At 43.1% G+C, this 20,177-nt stretch overlaps 1 protein-coding gene across 13 annotated transcripts in view; it reads left to right on the forward strand.

Moving 5' to 3' along the window:
• The window catches only part of DYNC1I1 (dynein cytoplasmic 1 intermediate chain 1), a 203,899-nt gene that overhangs the window by 136,184 nt on the left and 47,538 nt on the right, over positions 1–20,177 (forward strand). For all 13 annotated transcript variants that reach the window (XM_068157059.1, XM_068157058.1, XM_068157057.1 and 10 more), the window contains one exon: positions 18,531–18,677. In XM_068157059.1, the coding sequence (XP_068013160.1) occupies positions 18,531–18,677 (147 nt within the window). The remainder of the gene's footprint in view (positions 1–18,530; positions 18,678–20,177) is intronic.

Here is a 20,177-nt window from a genome sequence, read left to right on the forward strand (position 1 = left end):
TTTTGGGCTCAGAGAGTGAGATGCAGATGATTAGAAACTCATTTCAGATGTGACTGTTGAGGAATTTGTGCAAGCTACTTCTGAGATGCCAAATCAATAAATAGGTTTAGGAAGCCATTCTGAGGAACTTTAAAGAAATTCCACCTCAGGGGTTGTGGTAGCATCAATAGAAATAGATTGCAAAGTATTTGTGGGTGTGAGCTAAAGAACTGGCTGAACTTCAGCAGGTAGAACTTCAGATACCTCTTGTGTACATCTGGTAACTTCTTGAAACTAGGAACCATAAGGTTTTTCTGTCTTTCCTGGTATATTATACAGATTTAAAAGAGATTTCTTAATTTTATGTGCCTCTTCCTATGACTTTTTTTGTAATCTTCTTCAGGGTCACTGAAATTGTCATAGCCAGACCAATGGCTTTTCACAGCTCTACAATATGTTGTGCTACAAATACTCAATTTTAGTTAAAATAAATTAAGGGGGGAAATTCCTATCAGCCAAGTGGTTTTCTTTGCTCATTAATTTATGCGAACTGCCATGGGATCCACCAAATCCTTTCTAAACATAGCTGGCTCCTACCGGCTTCTACTCTCTCCTCCTGTGGCATATTTCTTTTCTTCTACGTGTTTGGGTTTTGCCCTTCTTTGGGTTTTTATATTTCTACTTTACTGAGTGATTTGCTGACAGTCCTTTAGCTAGGACTCCTGCAGATTTTTTCCTCTACAGCTCATCATACATCTCTTTACCACAAGGTTAGAAATAGGAAAAGAAGGAAGAGTGAGGGAGAGAGCAATTTGTTCATTTGTTTTCCTATGCAAGCAAAAAAATGTTGTCTCAGGAGCAAAATCAAAGTGGAAGGGTGATCTCATTTGCCAAAGGAATGAGTGCTCCATGCTTTCCTTAGGTCATCAAGAATACATTGAGCATGCAGCTAACACTGCAGAGTGCAGACTGGGAATGTCCTTGTAGGGAAGAGTCAGGGTTGTCCTCTTGCCCCATGCTGGAGCATCACAAACTCTTAGTGTAATTCAGTGCATTCCAAAGGCAAAACCAAGCCTTTCAGAAGTATTTTATGAGTCCCTTCAGATGAGTCATCTCTGGTTGGGTTGGTTTGGCAGTATCCACAGAGGGAATGAATTCCAGCAAAGGCATGGAAATGACATTGACTCTTCCTTGGTTTGGTGGGAGAATTTTAAACAGTGGTTCACACTCAGCTACTGTTGGTTGTGTTTGGGTGGGGGTGACAACAACAAAATTAGTGTGGCACAGGTTATTGGTGATATGACTCCAAGGTGAGCTCAGCTCTGCATCAATTTATGCAAATCACAGAGCTGTCCTTATACATTCATGTTCTGTTGGTTGAGTGACAATGATAATTCTCAGTCTTACTGTCTTTCTTAGAAAGCACTTGCATGTCCTTAATGTCCTTTGCCTCTGAGAAAACAAATAAAAATCCACGTCACCCATTCATTATGAGGATTCTTTGTAATGCAATGCTCATTGTTTATGTACTACTGGTCATTGGGAAAATATTCTTTACTATGAGGGTGGTGGAACACTGCAACAGGTTGCCCAGAAAGGTGATGGAGGCCTCATCCCTGGAGACATTCAAAGTCAGGCTTGATGGAGCCCTGAGCAACCTGATGTGTTCGTGGATGTCCCTGCTTACTGCAGGGATGTTGGACTAGATGACCTTTAAAGGTCCCTTCCAACGCAGTGCTTTCAATGATTCTATGATCTCTGCCCATGATGTTGTTTCTATTTCCCAGTGGACTGATATAAGCTTTTTAAGCCCGTGATCTGAAGGAGTATCTGAAACTTTGCTCCAACATATCTGGTTGAGTGAGGCAAATAAGAACTCAGACTGAGTCTAGTTGAAATCTGCCCTTCCTTTCAGCAAAGCCTGTTAGCATAGATACAGCACTACTGCTATAACTCAAAGCTTTTGGGTTGGAGCTGACCCAGAAATGGAAGATAGAAGGGAAAGAAATAATCAGTGTGTCAAGTGGACTTCAGTATATTGCAAACCATTTCCTTTCTTCTGGAAGTAAAGAGGGGTTAGTAAAGTTGGTTGAGATATCTGGACCTCAGCTTCAAACATCCATGGCTTCAAGAGAGGAGAGAGGCAAAGACAGCTAAAGATTTTCGTTTCATGCAAATAAACCAAATTGAAGGTTACTTTCTGATTTGAAGGACTATTGCATTGTTTGGAAAGCATAATCAATTCTCCTTTCCTGCACACAGTCTAAGGATGGCAACAATAAGAAAAGATTACTACCTTGGCTACATTTTGATTTAGTATAGATTATTTCCTGATCTATTATTTTCTTCTTTCTCAGCTCTGTCTTTTCCAAATGTCTCAAAAGGGCAGTGAACAGTGAGAAGAACAAATCTGATACTCAGAAGTGACTCCATTCAGAGTATTTTTAAGGAAGGAAAGCACATGTGAAGTAGCTTTTATCTGGGGAACGAGTAACCATTTAAGAGTTCTTTCAAGGAGGAGTCAGATTGACTTTTAGCATAATCACAGCAAGATTTCAGCTGTATATCACTTTTAATAGCTGCAGCTATTTCTGTTCTTTTCCTAAAGTGCCATGCAGTCAGATTTACTCAGTTGGTTCCAGCTCTTTACCAAACTGTCTTTTTTTTTTCTTGTGGTATGTGGGACTTGTGTTTTCTATTTTGATTTCAAGAAAAGCTGTCCATGCTTGGAAAATACTGGTGGCTTGGGTACAGAAATCAGCCACTCAGCTGCACCGCAAAATGCTTCATTCTCCCATAGCTTTTTTGTAGTGGCTTCTATACACTGTCATTAAGTTATGTGTTTGACCACTCTTCATTGCTTATCCTGGTGTGGTCTTTCCCTTTTCAACTGAATGGATGGAGTCAGAAATGCCTATCTTAGAATTTGATGCACTGAGGTAAGTGAAGGGCTCTATTTAGTGGCTGATATTGGCAGCAGTTGCCTTATTTTTCCTCCCTGATTTGGTTCCTTTGTTGTTGCCTGGTCTTTCAAAATAAACATAAATTCCTTCAGATAGTCTTTTTGCCCTAGCAGCCTGCCTTCTAGAGGTACTGAGCACCCAAATCCACAAGACTTGTGTATGGAGTGGGCTGAAGTAACAGCACTAGTGATTAAAATTGTCCTTTATCTCTTACCCTTGAGTTTCTTTCTCTATGGAAGCTAGACCAGAGCTCAGTCCCTCCAGAACTTTAAAACTATTGCAAGTTGAATTGTCAATAAAGTATGCTTGGAATACTTAATAAATTAAGCAAGTCTTCTCTGAAAATTATGTTGATGCTTTTCCACAAAGGCTTCCTCACTTCTTTACTCCTTTCTAAGTTTCAAGTAAGGATTCAGCTCATTAGAACCATGAAAGAAATGACAGACCCTAAGCTTGCTCCAAGCATCCCAGAATTTCATAAGTAAAATCAGTCTGAAGAACCAGCAGCATGTTTAGTCACAGAGCTGACTTGTTTAGTTCCTCAGTTTCTAGTGAGAACTGTGGGCATCTGTGTTTGGTCTTTAAAGTGCTGGAAGTCTCAGAGAAGTCATGGCTCTGAACTGACTGCAAATTTGAAGAAACACAAACCTGCCTTTGGAAAAGTGGGGGGGTTTTGTTTGTTTGTTTGTTTGTTTTTCTTCATTAAAAGGTGTCCATATGTTAAAATAGAACTGGTCTACAAAGGAGAAGTGGGTTTGATGAATAGCCACTGAAACTTGGTACCTGATTGAAGAATGAGAGACAATGGGAGAAGAGAGGTTCCAACTGCATGGAAACAAAAGATTTTTCCCCATGAGGACAGTCAAGCACTGAAGCAGGTTATCCAGACAGGTCATGGTGCCTACATCAGTGTCTTTTGAAGACAAGTTGGATGTAACCCTAAGCAACCTTCTATAGTCTCACAGCTCACCCTGCTCTTAACAGGGGGTTGAACTACAGATCTCCTGATGTGGCCTCACCATGGCAGACTAGAGGGGGCGGAGAACCTCCCTTGACTTTCTGGCCACACTTGTCTCGTGCTCCTCAGGATAGCATTGGCTTTCTTGGCCTTAAGGACACGTTGCATTTATTCTTGTTGAAGTTTATTAGGTTCCCCAGCACTTCAGTCTGTCCAGGTCTCACGAATGGCTGCACAGCCTCTTGGTGTATCAGCCAGTCCTGACTGGTATCTCATGCAGAACCCTGAAGAGCAACACACCCATCAAAGCCAATGTGTACATTGTAAGAGCCTAATTGTATGCCCTATCCCCTCAGTCTAGGAGCCAGTACAAAAGGAGGGAGCCGTTTCCCTATTAGCAATTAACACTCTGAATTACTTGAGGACTGTTTTCATACATACAAATGTGCCAGCAACAGACTGCTCCTTTGCTTTGAGTAATGCTTAACAGGGATCATCTCACTCAGCTGAAAATCGGATCTCAGTTATGTATCAAAGAATTAGGAAGTGACAAATGTGCTGCTCTTGGACAGAAAATTTTAAGAGGTTCCTGCATTTAAGCCCTTTTTTGGAGGTGGTAGAAAGTCATATGCTTAAATGATATGCTGTCACTACTAGCAGTAGCAGTAAGTATTACAATAGCAGTTTGTAATGAATCTGCACTTAAAGATGCTGGTTCTCTTCCTAAAGTTAATGGATAATTCATACCAAATACAAGGAATATGAGGGTGGTGGAACACTGCAACAGGTTGCCCAGGGAAGTAGTTGAGGCCCCATCCTGGGAGATATTTAAGGTCAGGCTTGACAGGACTCTGAGGAACCTGCTCTAATGGAGGATGTCCCTGATGACTGCAAGGGGGTTGGACTAGATGACCTTTGGAGGTCCTTTCCAACCCATTCTCTGATGATTCTACCCAATACAGCAAGCCCTCTTTTTTGAGAAAGACTGTTTCACTGCTAACTTGCTTTGTACCTTTCTGAACTACTGGCATCTAATATGCACCATGCAAGTAATGCAGTTGGGAGAAATCCTAACCTTTGGATTTGAAGGGTTAGCCATGCAGTATACTTAAGCTTTAGCTAGCTAAGGGGAAAAAAAATATCTCAGTCAAAAATTATATTTCATAAGAGAAAATTATAGTGATATTGATGGTATGCCAAAACCTCAAGCAGTGACAAAATCCACAGAGTGTCCTGAAAGAGATGCCTTTGCAAAACCATTCCTTTGCAGATGGCTTAGATTATTGATACTTCAAAACACATGACATGATTCATTCAACTCAGAACACTGAAAAACTCTCTTCATAAAAAATGCAAATTTGTTACACTATCCCAAAATCACAGAAAGAGAGAGAGAATAACAAAATCACCAAATCCTGCAATTGTTCCTGAGGGTGTTTTTGGTCGATTGGTTACATCTCAGCATGACCTCGTGTAAAATGTTTTAAGAAAAAGGGAGGAAGGAAGAGAGGGGAGAAAAAAAAATCCCTAACTTTGCTTTGTTGAAGTGAACATTGCATTTTAAAGTGTGTCTTGTATATATGAAACTCCCAGTGCTGAAAGAGTTTTGGGGGAAAGAGAAATGTGGGATCAGATGTGAAATCAATAAGTCACTGGGATCCTTCCACAGAATTCTTTTTCCTAAAGGATATAAAATACCCTGCAATTCCCTAGCTGCACTGCAAATGATGGATAAACAGCCATAGGCATGACTTCTCTGTTTGGGTTATGTAACTGCTCACAGTGCAAGCTCCTTGCAATGGAGAGTACATTTGGTCCAAACTCAAGAAAATCATTTCACCTCATGATTTTTGTCTCTGTGGGAGCTCTATGTGAGGAGTGAAGTCTCTTTCTGTGTTACCTGGCACAAAATATAAAACAGTTACTCTTCTAAAGTGCTGTAAAAGGTTCCCAAACCCAAGAAATCCATCATTACAGCCCAGGATACAACTGTCCGCTCCCTTAGGTCTAAAATCAACAGCTTTTCATCCCCTGGCCCTGCAGCTAGATGACTGACAAGGCCCTCAAAAGATCTTTTGTACACAGGCAGCATTGATTTGATGATGATTAACACTCCCTGCTTCCCACAAAGGGAAAGCAGAAGCACGTGCTGGCTGCATGGGATACTGATGGTATCACTGGCTGAGATACTGATATTATCCTTGGAAGTCATTTGCCATGAGGCACAGAGTCTTCTGGAAAGTAGCAGAAAGGGACGTTTCTACCAACTCCCCCAGACACTGGCCAGTAATTCTTACTGTTTGAGCACTCTATTGTGTAGTGTCATCATATTTGCTGTCACTGGCATCATTAGGTTCTCATTAGAAGGGTAGATTTAGATTGGACATTAGGATGTTCTTTACTATGAGGACAGTGGAACACTGCAACAGTTTGTCCAGGAAGGTGGTGGACGCCCCATCCCTGGAGACATTCAAGGTCAGACTTGGCTGGGCTCTGAGCAACCTGATGTAGTTGGGGATGTCCCTGATTACTGCAGGGGGCTTGGACTAGCTGACCTTTAAAGGTCCCAAACCAGTGCATTCTATGATTGCATGATGCCATGATTCTATTATGATTCTATGATTCCATGACTCTGAGTCTGTTATTCTGTGGTTCCATGACACTATGAATCTATGATCCTATAATTCTGTGACTCTGTGAGTTTATGATTCTCTGATTCCATGAGTCTATGATCCTATGATTCCATCATTCCATGACTGTGATTCTATGACTCCATGAGCCTATGAGTCTATGATTCTGTCCTGTGACTATAAAAAGTGAGATTTTCTTAGTAATAGGTGCCTGTACAAAATCATTTGCAGTGTTTTGTGACGATTTCACAATCCATTATATAACCACAATACCAGAACAGGAATGATGACAAATACCCTAGATTTAACTTGCACAAAACAGATCTACCTAGTGAATTTTTCTGTTCCAACAGGATTGCTTTTCTGATGAAAAATCTCAGAGAAGAAAAGCTAAAGTGCATTTATTTTATCATGAGATGACAAGCAAATGTCCTATGTGAAAGGAGCAATGTGCTTTTAAAATCTTAGCGCGTTTCAGAGATCAGAGCTGTTTTCATTGTATCCACAGCAGTATGTGCCAGGGTGCATTAGGACCTGTGATTAATTAGTTTTAATTGCTCTTGCAGTGTTTGGTATTTTTGTAGCTGAGACAAATATTGATTCCAGAATCACAGAATTATTGAGGCTGGCATAGACCTTTGAGATCATCAAGTCCAGCCTATGACCTAACATCACCATATTGACTAGACCACGTCACTGCAATTTTTCCTTAAACACCACCAGGGACAGTGACTCCACCACTTCCCATTCTGGTGCCTAATTATCCTTTCCATGAGGAAGTGCTTCCCAATATCCAATCTAAGCCTCCCCTGATGAAGCTTCAGGCCATGCCCTCTTGTCCTGTCACAAGTTGGCTGGGAGAAGAGCCTGACCCCCACCGTACTACAGCTTCCCTTCAAATAGTTGTGGAGTGTGATAAGGTCTCCCTGAGTCTCCTCCAGGCTAAACACCCCCAGCTCCCTCAGCCTCTCCTCATAAGACTTTCCCTGCAGTCCCTTCACCAGACTTGTCTCTCTGGACCTGCTCCAGCACCTCAATATCTTTCTTGAAGTGAGTGGCCCAGAATTCCACTTCAGCACCACATTGTTCCTGAACATGCATTGAGGCACCAATTGAGGCATAATGGGGAGAAGAATAGGCTTAATGTTTAAGCACTATTTTATTGCTTAATGCTAAGAAGAATATGCTTAATGTTTTCCATCTCATGTTTACATCTATAAATAAATGGACTAAGCCAAAATTTGGGCTGAGTTGCTAGCGTATAGAAATTGTGCAGAACTGCTGTTTGCTGTGAGTTGTCTGTGGTAAAGCCATTCTTGCTGGTAGGATATTTGTGCATTATAAAATATATCTTCACTGGTGAGAGTGGATGACTCAGCAAGATGTGGTTCTCTGTTACTGCAGGAGTCAGCAAATGTAAGCTGGCATAGCTATGGTGATTTATAGTAACTAAGTTTTTGACCCGGAGACTGGCAAATCACTTATCTCATTCCTTTCTCCTCTACAAGACCACTCATGGAACCAAATGGCAGAAACCAAACAGCCAAACTTTTCATGTGAGAAAAAGGAGATGTGAAACTTCAGGAAAATTAAGTTTGGAGAAAGAGGGGTTAAAAATTTGGTCTGTAATGGGAAGTAGCAATCTCTTCCTTTTGGCCTTAGCTGCTCCCTAATGCTGTATGGGTGCAGAGCCAGCCTGCTCAGATCAGAATTTGTACTGTGATATACTATAGGAGATGTGAACAGTGCAAAGGCAACTCATGTTCCCACCACCATTCTTACAGGCTTTCCTGCCTTTCCCCTAGACAAGCTGTTTATCTGTGCCTCTCAGTCTCTCAGTCCTCATATCCATGTGCAATGTTTAATTAATTTTCAATTATTTCCAAATTATGTAGTGACACTGCTAATAAATGATAGATCAGTGAAAGTGATGGATTTGGGCAAATATAATAGCCTGTCAGTCTTCACTGGAAGCTGCAATTAAATAAAAAAGATAAGAAAAATTACTGTAATTATTTTGACAGTGAACTGATAGAAGTTTGCCCAAGTGACAGAGACTAGAGAGTACAAAATGCCAGCTGCTTAGAACCAAGTAAAATAAGATAATACTGTTGTCACTTTGCTCCTTAGACTTAACCTGGAAACCCAAATGACCTGCCTCCAGGATTAGGCAGAGCTCCATTCAATGAAAGACTTGTAGCATCTTTGATAAGTAAAGAGTCCACTAAATGGAGATTCATTCAGTTTCAGGCTCCCCAGTGCAAGAGGGACTTGGACATACTGGGGCAAGTCCAGCAAAGGGCCTCCAAGATGATTTAGGAACCAGATCATCTGTCATTCGAGGAGAAGCTGAGGGAGCTTGAGCTGCTCATCCTGGACATGGAAAGGCTCAGTGTGTCTAAATATTTAAAGGAATGCTGAAGAGAATGGTGCCAGGTCATCCTCAGTGGTGCCCAGTGACAGGACAAGAGGCAATGGGTACAAAATGATACACAGGAAGTTGTATTTAACTGTAGGAAAAAACCCTCTTTTAGTGTGTGGGTGACTTACTACTGGCACAGCTTGCTCAGAGAGGTTGTGGTGTCTCCGTCCACAGAGATTCTCAAAACCTAACTACATGAGCATGGGCAGTCTGCTCCATCTGACCCTGAGGTAAACAGGGAGTTGGACTGAACAGTCTACAGGTGTGCTTTCCAACCTCAGCAATTCAGTGAGTCTGTCTTTGACTCTCTGTGCTCCTTTTTCCTTTTCCCTTCCCTCCCTCTGAGGTTACGCAGAAGTCAGCTGGGACACGACACTCTAATTCTGCAGTCTTCCCAGGAGCAGCTGAACATCATGGCATCATTCCTTCCTTCCTGGAAAAGAAGAAAAGAAGCTCACTGTCTCTCAGAAGTGCCCTGTTTAGGAAGGCACTTCCCAATTTTCTTGGCTGTGTGCAGGCTTTTGAGTCACTGAAGTCGTGCAGAACTTAGTATTGACTATAATTAATTCATGAATTTATGGACTTCTGAGAAAAGATGGACTTAAGTACATAGATAGCTAATTTCCTCAGCTGGCTATTTAAAGTGTTCTTGGTCTGATATTCTTGATCTTCTGACCATGCCAGGGTTCTCATGGCCTGTGCATTTACTGTGGGGATTTGGCCTGAGTGCTACACTTGAGATTTATCTGCAGCTCCCTTAGGAGCAGCTGTGACTACTGTGCTCAGCTTCACAAGCTGAGCTGTAATAGTTCCTGCAGCATCTGTCCTGGCTTCTAATCAATCTGTGGCTTCATGTAGTTTGATTGATCAAATGCATGGTTTGGGGAACTGCTGCCATAGAAACCACCATGCTACCACCACAGCTCAAGAACAACTCAGGTTTCTATTCCTGTTCTCCAAGTCTGGAATTTATCCATCTCTCTGTGCTCTGAAAAGTCCAACTGTGCTTTTTTCCAGAACTTGCCATCAAGTGGTTATCTGTTGTGTTTTCTCTGTGACAGGAAGAATCCAGGACATGAAGATGCCAGGCAAGCCCAGCTCATACCTCACTCTCTGGGGGATCTCTTCTGCTTTTTCATAGTGTTAGATGGGAAACACTCTGGAAAGTCATGATTCCAGTAGAAAACAGACTCTGCCTCAGGAAGAGGTGTGCAACAAGAAGAAGCTCAAATCCTGTGGCTGTCACACTTTACAGGCATGGAGCTGAGCTGCCAAGACTGTAACTTTGTTTTGTATTGGATAATATCAGATAATATGCAGAAGGAGTTCAGGAAAATTGACCAGAACTCCCAGAATTGTCCCTCCCAGACAGGTTCCCCAGGCATTTGCTAGATAGAATTGGCTTCACCTTCATAGATGCTTTTGCCTGGAGTTGCCTCACTGCAGTGTTTAAAGAAGGCTTGAATTTGGGTGCTTCTCAAGATCTATATTTCGTTTTGCAGCGCTTAAAATATTCCTCCCAAAACAAAACCAAAACCAAACAACAACAACAAACCCCAACCAAACCCAACCAAACCAAATAAAATTAAACAAAACAAAGCAACACAACCCCCAAAACCCCCAACAATAATAAAAAACCCAAACCACCAAAGAGGTATAATAATGAATAGATTGATCAAAACAGGCTAAACTGAACTTTCCTTCTGGTTCATTTTTCACTATGGACTCTAATCTCTTTATTCTGCCATCCACAGGTGTGGATAATAATACCTGGAAATGTAAACAGTTTTTTAAAGTTCTAGTGCTCTTGAGCTAGATTTACAAATGTGGTTAAGTGTCTAAAGATGAAGAGAAAGGCTGCACTTTGCAACACCTAAGTACCTTTGTATCAGCAACCAGTGGGTGCATGGATAGACACCTTTTGTGTTTGAGGTGCTTTTTCAACCAGAAATCATGGTGACTAAATGTAAATGTGTGCAAAACACGTTTTCTTGAGATTTCACCACTAGAAAATTATTCAGGCTACAATTTACCAAAGGTTTTAACTTCTAAAATCTCTTGGCATTTCCTTCTGTATGAAAACAGCAACCACTGCTTAACAGATTCACAAGTGTCAATAGAAACACACCAGACAGTTTCTGTTTTGTCATGTCTCATGTAGGTGATAACTGATTTCTAAAGGATTTCTGGTAGTAGATGTCTGTGTTGGGAGAAGGCAACTGAACACTCTTCAGTTGAAGACCTGCTTCTTAATGGCATTTCTGACCACTGCACCCACAGACACATGAATCATAGAATGGGTTGCGTTAGAAGGGACCTCTAAATGTCATCTACTCCAATCTCCCTGCAGTAAGCAGGGGCATCCTCAATTAGAGCAGCTTGCTCAAGGCCTTGTAGAGCCTGGCTTTGAATATCTCCAGGGAGGGGCCTCAGCCACTTCTCTGGGAAACCTGTTGCAGTGTTACACTACCCTCATGGTGCAGAACTTGTTCCTAACGTCCAGTCTAAAGCTCCTATTCTCTAATCTCAAACCATTGCCCCTCATCCTATAACTGCAGGCCACTGGGAACAGTCCCCCTGCAACCTTCTTTTAGTCCCCTTCAGGTACTGGAAGGCTTCTGTTAGGCCTCCCCAGAACCTTCTAAATCTCCAAGTCTGCAAGGGTGGTACAGATCCATCACTTCAGGCTTGTGAATCAATCAAATCAACTAAGAGTGCTCTTGTATAATTGCTAGATTATCATGACCTAAATAAAACAGGCACACCAAGGACATGCTTCCTGCTCCAACATGCAGGCATGTGGATCTTAAGGGTTTGATCCTATGGCCAGGTCTCATTCAGGAAAAAAAGCAAACCTGACAAATTGAGGTACTTAGCAGGAAAGGATAGGATGACAACTTAATTTTGATGTGCTGCTGATAAGAAATTGCTCCTTATTTCTCCAGGCTTTAGTTCTCTGATGGTCAGTCTGACAAGGAAATTGTGATACTCAGCAAAGATTCTATTCTTAGGCTCACACATAGGAGTAGTAATACTGGGCTAGCAAACTGGTGGGTTGTTGCAGTCACAGATCAAGGCAGACAGGATCTCCCTGTTTCACATTTGGAAGGGATCATGTCTCTCTGCTTTTGCAACACAGCAAGCAGTTTTGCTGCTTTTCTAAGTCATGACACCACCACCAAATGAAGAACACCAGCAAATGCTCCTTCCAAAGGGGCTGAGTGCAGATTCCCTTTTGGCAAGTCATTTTGTGGACTTTCTTCTGATTATTTAATTCTTGCAGTTACAAGGCCTGAACCTGCACTGACAGAGATGAAAGCAGAAAGCTTCAGCTTTCTGCCCTGCTTAAAATGAAGGCAAGAGGCTGGAAGTTGCCTTTCTGCAGGCTTGGGCAGAGTGCTGTGATTCTGCTGCAATGCTCAGATGTCAGCACTGAGGTTAGATGGCTGCTACCTACCCTGTAAACCCAGCTAAGAGTGAGCTGCATTTCCTGACATACTCTTTTCCTCCTTTTTAAGGACTTAGTACTTTTTCAATAAAAATAAATTTAATTTGTGGCTACATCTCAGCTCCATTGGTTTGATGGTATAAGTGGAGCAATACCAGCTTTGGATTTAGAGCAGTCGTGTGGCTGAGTCTCTCTGTGCAGCTTTCATGTGGTCGGGTGAGACATTCTTAGAATCCTCAAACATTTTTGAAGATCCTAAACTGGAGACGTTCACAATTCTTCCCTCCCTTTCTACCATTAATCCTTCATGTTTTAACAAGCACTGAAGTTAATACAGCCTACACTCTTTCCTGTCACACTGGGCCCCCCCTCCCTCCTTTCTTTCTCTTGAATAAAGCAATCTGCTCGTTCCAGTCCCTGCTCTTGTAAATCAAAGGGATAGATGTCAACACACACCATAACCACGTATAAACTTCCTTTTTTATTTTTAATTAAACAGGATTCTGACATTTGGTTTGAAGAAGGGTTTGTTTGGGTTTATTTATTTATTTTAATAGGTGAAGGATGACAACTGCTTTCATTTTATTTTTAGTAGAAGAAGAATCTTGGATGGAGCCACAAATAATCTCGAGAGCAAAATCTTTCAGATGTTATTTCTTAGCTGATTAGGAAGAGAGTTGTTGGGGGTGGGGAGAGCAGGAGAGAAGTCTTGACATTTAAAGCTTTTAGAATTAAGAGTTAATCTCTTTGGTAAAGGTTTCCATAGACATAAATCATGTCTTAAGTAATTTTTCAAATTGAATTGGGAAAACCGGTTGTCATTCTGCTGCTATCCTCTTTGTTGTTTGTTTATTACTTCTAATTACACTTAGACATTTATGTGAAACAGAAATAATCCAGATTCATAATAGGTGATACTAAAAATAAACAAATCTCTTGGAAAGAACATATTCTCTATTCCAATGTACAAATCCTGATCTAGTTGAAGATGCCCCTGCTTAAGGCAGATGGCATTGGACTAGATGACCTTTGGAGGTCCCTTCCTACACAGACCATTCTGTGATTCTGTGATCTCATTAGCTGGGGCAAAGTCACCCTAGAATTGCCTCTTTGAAGGTATCTCAGAACTTCTTCTGTGGTGCAAAAGGGAAGAAATAGGGCTCTAAACCAAACAAACTAGTGTTCAGATCTGATACCTCTGTTTTCCATGCCGATTCTCACTCTTTGGCCTGGCAGGAACAACAACAACAAAGGGCTTTATTTAGTAACTCAGTTGCTGTTTTGTTTCTAGATGATGATTTTAATCCACCTTTGCAGTTAATGTATATCACCTATGTCTGTTCTGGGGACACAGATAAGTGTGTGCAGCAATGTGAGTGTGAGGAGATCTCCTGACTGCCTAGCCAGAAAAAGATTGGACCTTGGGAGAAAGTTCTTTACTATGAGAGTGGTGGAACACTGGAACAGGCTGCCTAGGGAGGTGCTGGAGGCCCCATCCCTGAAGATTTTCAAGGTCTGGCTCAATGGGGCTCTGAGCAACCTGATGTAGTTGGGGATGTCCCTGTGTACTGCAGGGTGGTTGGAATAGAGGTCCCTTCCAACCTAATCCATTCTATGATTCTAAGATAGGAAGAGCAGCTCTCAAGGTGGCTGGGTGTGCTCAGAGTCTTTAATTACTGTTCTTGGTGAGCAGAAGGGAGAGCAAAAGTTTATGAGGAAATTGTGAAAGTACTTTTGGCCTTTGTCTTTATTTATTTATACATTAGAAGAGCAGGCATAGGTGGTCAGAGGTGCAGTGTCTATTCTTCAGTTCCTATAGAATCTTTTCACAGTTCTAGCTAATTGTCAGTACCACAGTTTTGTCCCTCTGCTCTCAGTCCCTCTAAGCCAGCTCCTTCAAGTATGGAAAAGGATCTGCCTCTTCACCTCAGCTGCAGCTCATTTTATTTCCCACCATTGTCTATGTTAGACTGACCTGTAGTTGGTCACCACAGCCTGTAGTCCTTTTTCATATGTCTTTACTCAGCTGGAAAATCAACCCAGGAGTTTCCTGAGTGCTTGCTTCAACATAACCTGGTATTTTGGAGTCTAGAAATGTCTGTGAACTCCTCAGATCGCTTCTTCCCACTGACAAAGTATTGTTTTGAGATCCATCTGGTGTCAAGTGTAGGCATATGGCACCAGTATGGCAGCACTGCCTATGGGGGTGGTTTCCTGCAGAAGAGGTCTTGCTGGATGCAGTATTCATTACCCATTGAAAGTCATTATTGCTAGCACCCAGCTCTTTGTGAACTTGTTCAACCGGTGGCTGGGCAGAGTGCCATCCAAATCTATGGACATGAGCACAGTCAGCTAAGTCTCTGGAGCCTTACATCAGATGTGGGTACTGAGGTCAGGCTTCTCAGTAAGGAGAATCCAAATGACTGTGTGTCCCGAGCATGTGTATCTGTGGTTGAAGGAATATGCCATCATTAATCCAAATCTGGGCTGGATTAAGCTTCTAAAATGAAAACCAGCTCTGCCAGCCACTTGAAGAGGGCTCAGGGCTTGTTTGAGTTGAGTGCTTCAGCAGGGAGGGAGGGAGGGAGAGAGAGAAGGAGGAGGGAGAGATGGCTTAGCAAAGCCACCACCCCCTCACCTCTATTGCACTTCTCTGTGTACAGGCTGAGATGAGCTGACGGCAGCCAAAAGGGCAAGCGTAGAGGCCTGCACCTAGGGAGCAATAACCCTCCAGGATTGACCTGCTGCAAAGCAGCTCTGTGGAGAAGGATTTTGGTGTTCTGGTGGACGACAAATTCACTATGAGGCAGCAATGTGCCCCTGTGGGCAAGAAGGCAAATGGTCTCCTGGGGTGCATTCAGAAGAGTGTGGCCAACGGGTCAAGGGAGGCTCTTCTCCCCCTCTACTCTCCCCTGATGAGGCCACACCTAGAGTATTTTGTCCAGTTCTGGGCTCCCCAGTTCAAGAGACACAGAGAACTACTGGACAGAATCCAATGGAGATGATGAGGGGAGTGGAGCACCTCTATTATGAGGAGAGGCTGAGAGAGCTGGGGCTATTTAGTTTAGACAGATAGAGGTCATGAGGATGGGGCTGGGTTCTTTTCAGTAGTGCTCAGTAATAGGACAAGGGTTAGTGGGCACAGACTAGAATGCAGGAGGTTACTTTTAAACATAAGGCAAAAACTCTGTACTGTGAGGATGACAGAGCCCTGGAGCAGGCTACCCAGAGAGGTTGTGAAGTCTTCTGGAGATTTTCAAAACACTGCTGGATATGTTCCTGTGCAACCTGGTCTAAGATAACCTGCTCTATCAGGGCACTTGGACTAGATGATCTCCAGAATTCCCTTCCAACCTCCACCATTCTGTGATTCTGTAATTCAGGCTCGTTCCTCAGTCTCGTTCCTCAAGCCCTTTGAGAACTACTCACCTCTGTGGACAGGCAGAGCACACACAGCAGATAAGGCAGCTTATCCCCTGTGGCACCCACCAGAAATCCATCACCAAGATACATGAGTGGAAAATGTGTGTGGGAGATCACAAAGCCAGTATTATCAGAAATACATTGTTAGGGTTGCTGAAAAAACTAAGGGGGCGACAGAGAAAGCTAAATCCAGTAGATTGTATTTGCAATTCAGAGAAAAGAAGGTGACCAAACACTGCAGCTTGCCTGTCCCTTACACATCCCAACAATGGGCGGACACAGATGCTCTGTGGCACCCATAGAAAGATAATACTGGGAACCTCTTCTTCTAAATGCTGCTTATACACTGTGGACACTAAACTCCCTGTGGAATTGCCTCCTGACATGATCCCTCTTATAGTTCTTCATGCACTCTTGCCACGCACTATGAAATGAGCTTCTTCTGTCCTCTGCAATGGAGACAGACTGGGAAAGTTTTGATTATTCAGTCTGGAGAAGGCTGCAAGGAGACCTTATTGTGGCCTTCCAGGATCTGAAGGGGGCCTACAAGAAAGCTGGCGAGGGACTTCTTAGGATGTTGGGTAGAGGGAATAGGACTAGGAAGAGTGGAGCAAAACTAGAAGTGGGTACATTCAGGTTGGATGTTAGGAAGAAGTTCTTCACCATAAGGGTGGTGAGACACTGGAACAGGTTGCCCAGGGAGGTGGTAGAAGCCCCAGCCCTGGAAGTTTTTAAGGCCAGGCTGGATGTGGCTCTGGGCAACCTGATGTAGTTTGAGGTGTCAGTGCCCATGACAGTGGGAATGGAACTAGATGATGCTTGAGGTCCCTTCCAACTCTGACAGTTCAGTGATTCTGTAACTGAGCACCTACAGCTTGTGAAATATGCCTGACTGAAAAACTGGGAAGCTTTACCATGGTTGTTGGAAAGTGCTGTGAGATTTCCCTAGAAAGGTGTGGTAGAAAGGCAAAGAGGGATAAGCTGTTGTTTTAAAACCTGACCATGTGCTGACTCCTCCTCCTTTGAAGTCACTGGCAAAGCCACGATTTAGAGAAGCAAGAGGCAGCCTGGGGGCAGAAGAGGCTTACAGGGCTATGGTTTCTGCTGCCTTCCTTGAGCACAGAGCTGTCCAGACAGACTGGAGACCTATCTGCTGCTCTCTCCCATTAAGGATAAGAAATGATTGCTTTTAAAGTTGTTAAATGAATGGGCTGGATCTTACAGCCCTTACTCATTCGAGTACTGCCATTAACTGTAAGAAAATAATCACTGTATTAAGTGCTACACAGCAGAGTCCTTAAATCATTAAATGCTCATCTTTTGACAGAAGTTTTTCCTCAACAGCAAAATAATATTGAAATAATTAAAAGGATGTGAACATTTCACCAGCTGAAGAATGCAAGTTACTTGGGAGAGCTACGTAAAACAAGAAGCAGTGCAGAGGGCTCAAGGCCATGTAATGGCTGTAGGTTATTTTGGAACTTTATGAAAAACACACTTTAGCAGTTTCTGTCCTGACCATTTGACTGTACTTCTGGGATTCTGGATTCCAAACCCCATGCTAACCATTAAAACACAACATTTAAAAATACACTGTCCACTTGGCTTCTTTGCCCTGCTTCAGAGTCTCCTGAGTTCATTTGGGACGAGCTGAGAACTTTGTTGTGGAAGGACTGTTTGAGTTGGGGTTTCTTAAAATACATGTGGAGCCTTGTAGCTGCTGTGGGGTGTACACAGTGGTGGAGCTGTGCTATTTTAAAATCATCTGGCCATTTCACTTCATGTAAGAATATCTGTCAGCTTCATTATAAGGAATGAGAGGGGCTGATTAAAACAACTCATGAAGCCATTAAACAAAGAGCTAAAATGTAGAACATGTGCTGTAGGGTCCTTGTAATTATAACCTATGGGGGATCTGTGGGAACTGGATGGCAGCTGCACTGTAGCTGAGTTTGAAGCCCGTCTTAGCAGTACTGAAGTTCTCTTACTCACCTTTTGTTGCTGTGACTGACACTGGTGGAAAAGGATCTGGGGGTGTTGGTTGACAGCTGTCTGAGCACGAGTCAGCAATGTGCTCAGGTGGCCAAGAAGGCAAACAGCATCCTAGCCTGGATCAGGAACGGTGTGACCAGCACTAAGGAAGTGATCGTGCCCCACTACATGGCACTGGTGAGGCCACACCCTGAGTACTGGGTTCAGTTTTGGGCCACTCACTGCAGGAAGGACATTGAGATGCTGGAGCAGGTCCAGAGGAGAGCAACAAAGCTGGTGAAGAGTCTGGAGAACAGGGCTAGTGAGGAGCAGCTGAGGGAACTGGGTTTGTTTAGTCTGGAGAAGAGGAGGCTGAGGGGACACCTCATTGGTCTCTGCTCCCTGAAAGGAAGTTGCAGTGAGGTGGGGGTCAGTCTCTTCTCTCTAGTATCAGGTGATAGAATGAGAGGAAATGGAGAGGGTTTTAGGATCAGGCTAATATCCTGTGGTACATATTTTCCCTAGTACCACAGGAACTGCAGCTTTTAGTGACAAAATTAGCTCTTTGCATGTGTCCTGTTGGCTTTAGCAGGACTGCTGGTGTGCAAGGAATAAGAATTGAGCTCACACAGTGGTTTCTAAAACACAAAATGCTAATTCCAATGTTTCTTTAAGGAGACAACTGAAGATGATTGACTGTGTAACCTCTCCTTCTTCTCTACCTGTTTTACTCCAGTCCTCTGTGATGTCTGTCTGTTTTGCTCGCTTTCATCCAAACCTGGTGGTTGGTGGAACATACTCTGGCCAGATTGTCTTGTGGGATAACCGCAGTCACAGGCGCACTCCAGTTCAGAGAACTCCCTTATCTGCTGCTGCTCACACGGTAAGGACAAAAGTCACCTCCTCCTTTCCTCAGGAAATGGTCCTCAGAGGAAGTGAAGCTGTGTCTATAATGCTGGTTGCACAACACATGAAAACTACAGTGTGGCCCTGGAATCACAGAATGGTAGGGGTTGGAAGGGGCCTCTGGAGATCAACTAATCCAAGGGAAAGAAGTAGGCAAGAGGTAAGGACAACCATCTCCTGTAAGTGCTCAACCGTTGCACTTTGTACTGTCAGGTTGGGAGATGACCATCCTTTCCAAGGCAGATTATAATCTTCTTGTAGCAGGGTGAAGGATCAGACAAAGTGATAGATCTGCACCTCCAGCTTTTACAGTTCTGGGGTTCTTACCTTTGGAATTTGCAGATCAAGGTTCAGTTTTTAGTTGACTGTGACAATATTATCCTTGGAGTTAAATGACAACTCTAGAAGCCACAGCACAAGAATTAATGTAAAATATTGAGGGAAGTGGTTCTTCCCACTTACTGTGCTCTGGTAAGACCCCACCTCAAATACTGCATCTAGTTTTGGTGTCCCCATCATAAGAAGGACACAGACCTGTTGGAGTGAGTCCAGAGAAGGGCCACAAAGATGACCCAAGGGCTGGAGCAACTCTGCTATGAGGATAGGCTGAGGGAGCTGGGATTGTTCAGCCTGGAGAAGACTCCAGGAGGACCTTAGAGCTGCCTTCCAATACCTGAAGGCATCATACAGGAAGGCTGGAGAAGGGCTTATCATGAGAGTGTCTAGAGACAGGACAAGGGGGAATGGTTTGAAGCTGAGGGAGAGCAGGGTTAGACTGGATCATAGGAAGAAGTTCTTCAATACAAGGGTGGTGAGACACTGGAATAGGCTGCCCAGGGAGGTTGTGGATTCCTCCTCCCTGAGGGTGTTCAAGGCCAGGCTGAATGAGGCCTTGAGCAGCTGAGTCTAGCTGAGAGGTGTCCTTGCCCATGGTGGGGAGGTTGGGTAGATGATCTAGTCATGAGGTCTGTGGTGACAGGTTGGACTTGATGATCTTTGAGGTCTCTTCCAACCTTGGTGACACTGTGATACTGTGATCTCTGAGGTCCCTTGTAACCTAAGCCACTGTATGGTTCTATGATGATGATGGCAAATCTCATATCAAGAAATGGCAGGTGTGCACTGACACATTTAGTGGGATAGGCAGCACAAATATTGTTCCCTTGATTTCCACTATCATGTATGTTGATGTAATCATCTAATGAGTTGTACCATGGGTTGCAACTTCAACATTGCTTTTTCATTTCCCTAATGTTTTTGCTCATTTTGTTGCCAGTAATGTTGTTCCATCTGCAGGAAAAGAAACAGTCTCTCCTGGAAGTGCAATTTAGAGATGTAGATGTAGCACACCAGAAAACTAGTGGCAAGAAGCTGACTGTCACTGAAAATCGAACAACTGGGACTCAAAAGCTAGTAGAAAAGATAAGATTAATGGGAAGTAATTTGTTTACACTCAAACCTCCCCAACCATTTAAGA

This window comes from Melanerpes formicivorus, unplaced genomic scaffold (genome assembly GCF_026170545.1).
Source record: "Melanerpes formicivorus ecotype bairdi unplaced genomic scaffold, bMelFor1.0.p_v2 SCAF_35, whole genome shotgun sequence".
Lineage (NCBI taxonomy): Eukaryota > Metazoa > Chordata > Aves > Piciformes > Picidae > Melanerpes > Melanerpes formicivorus.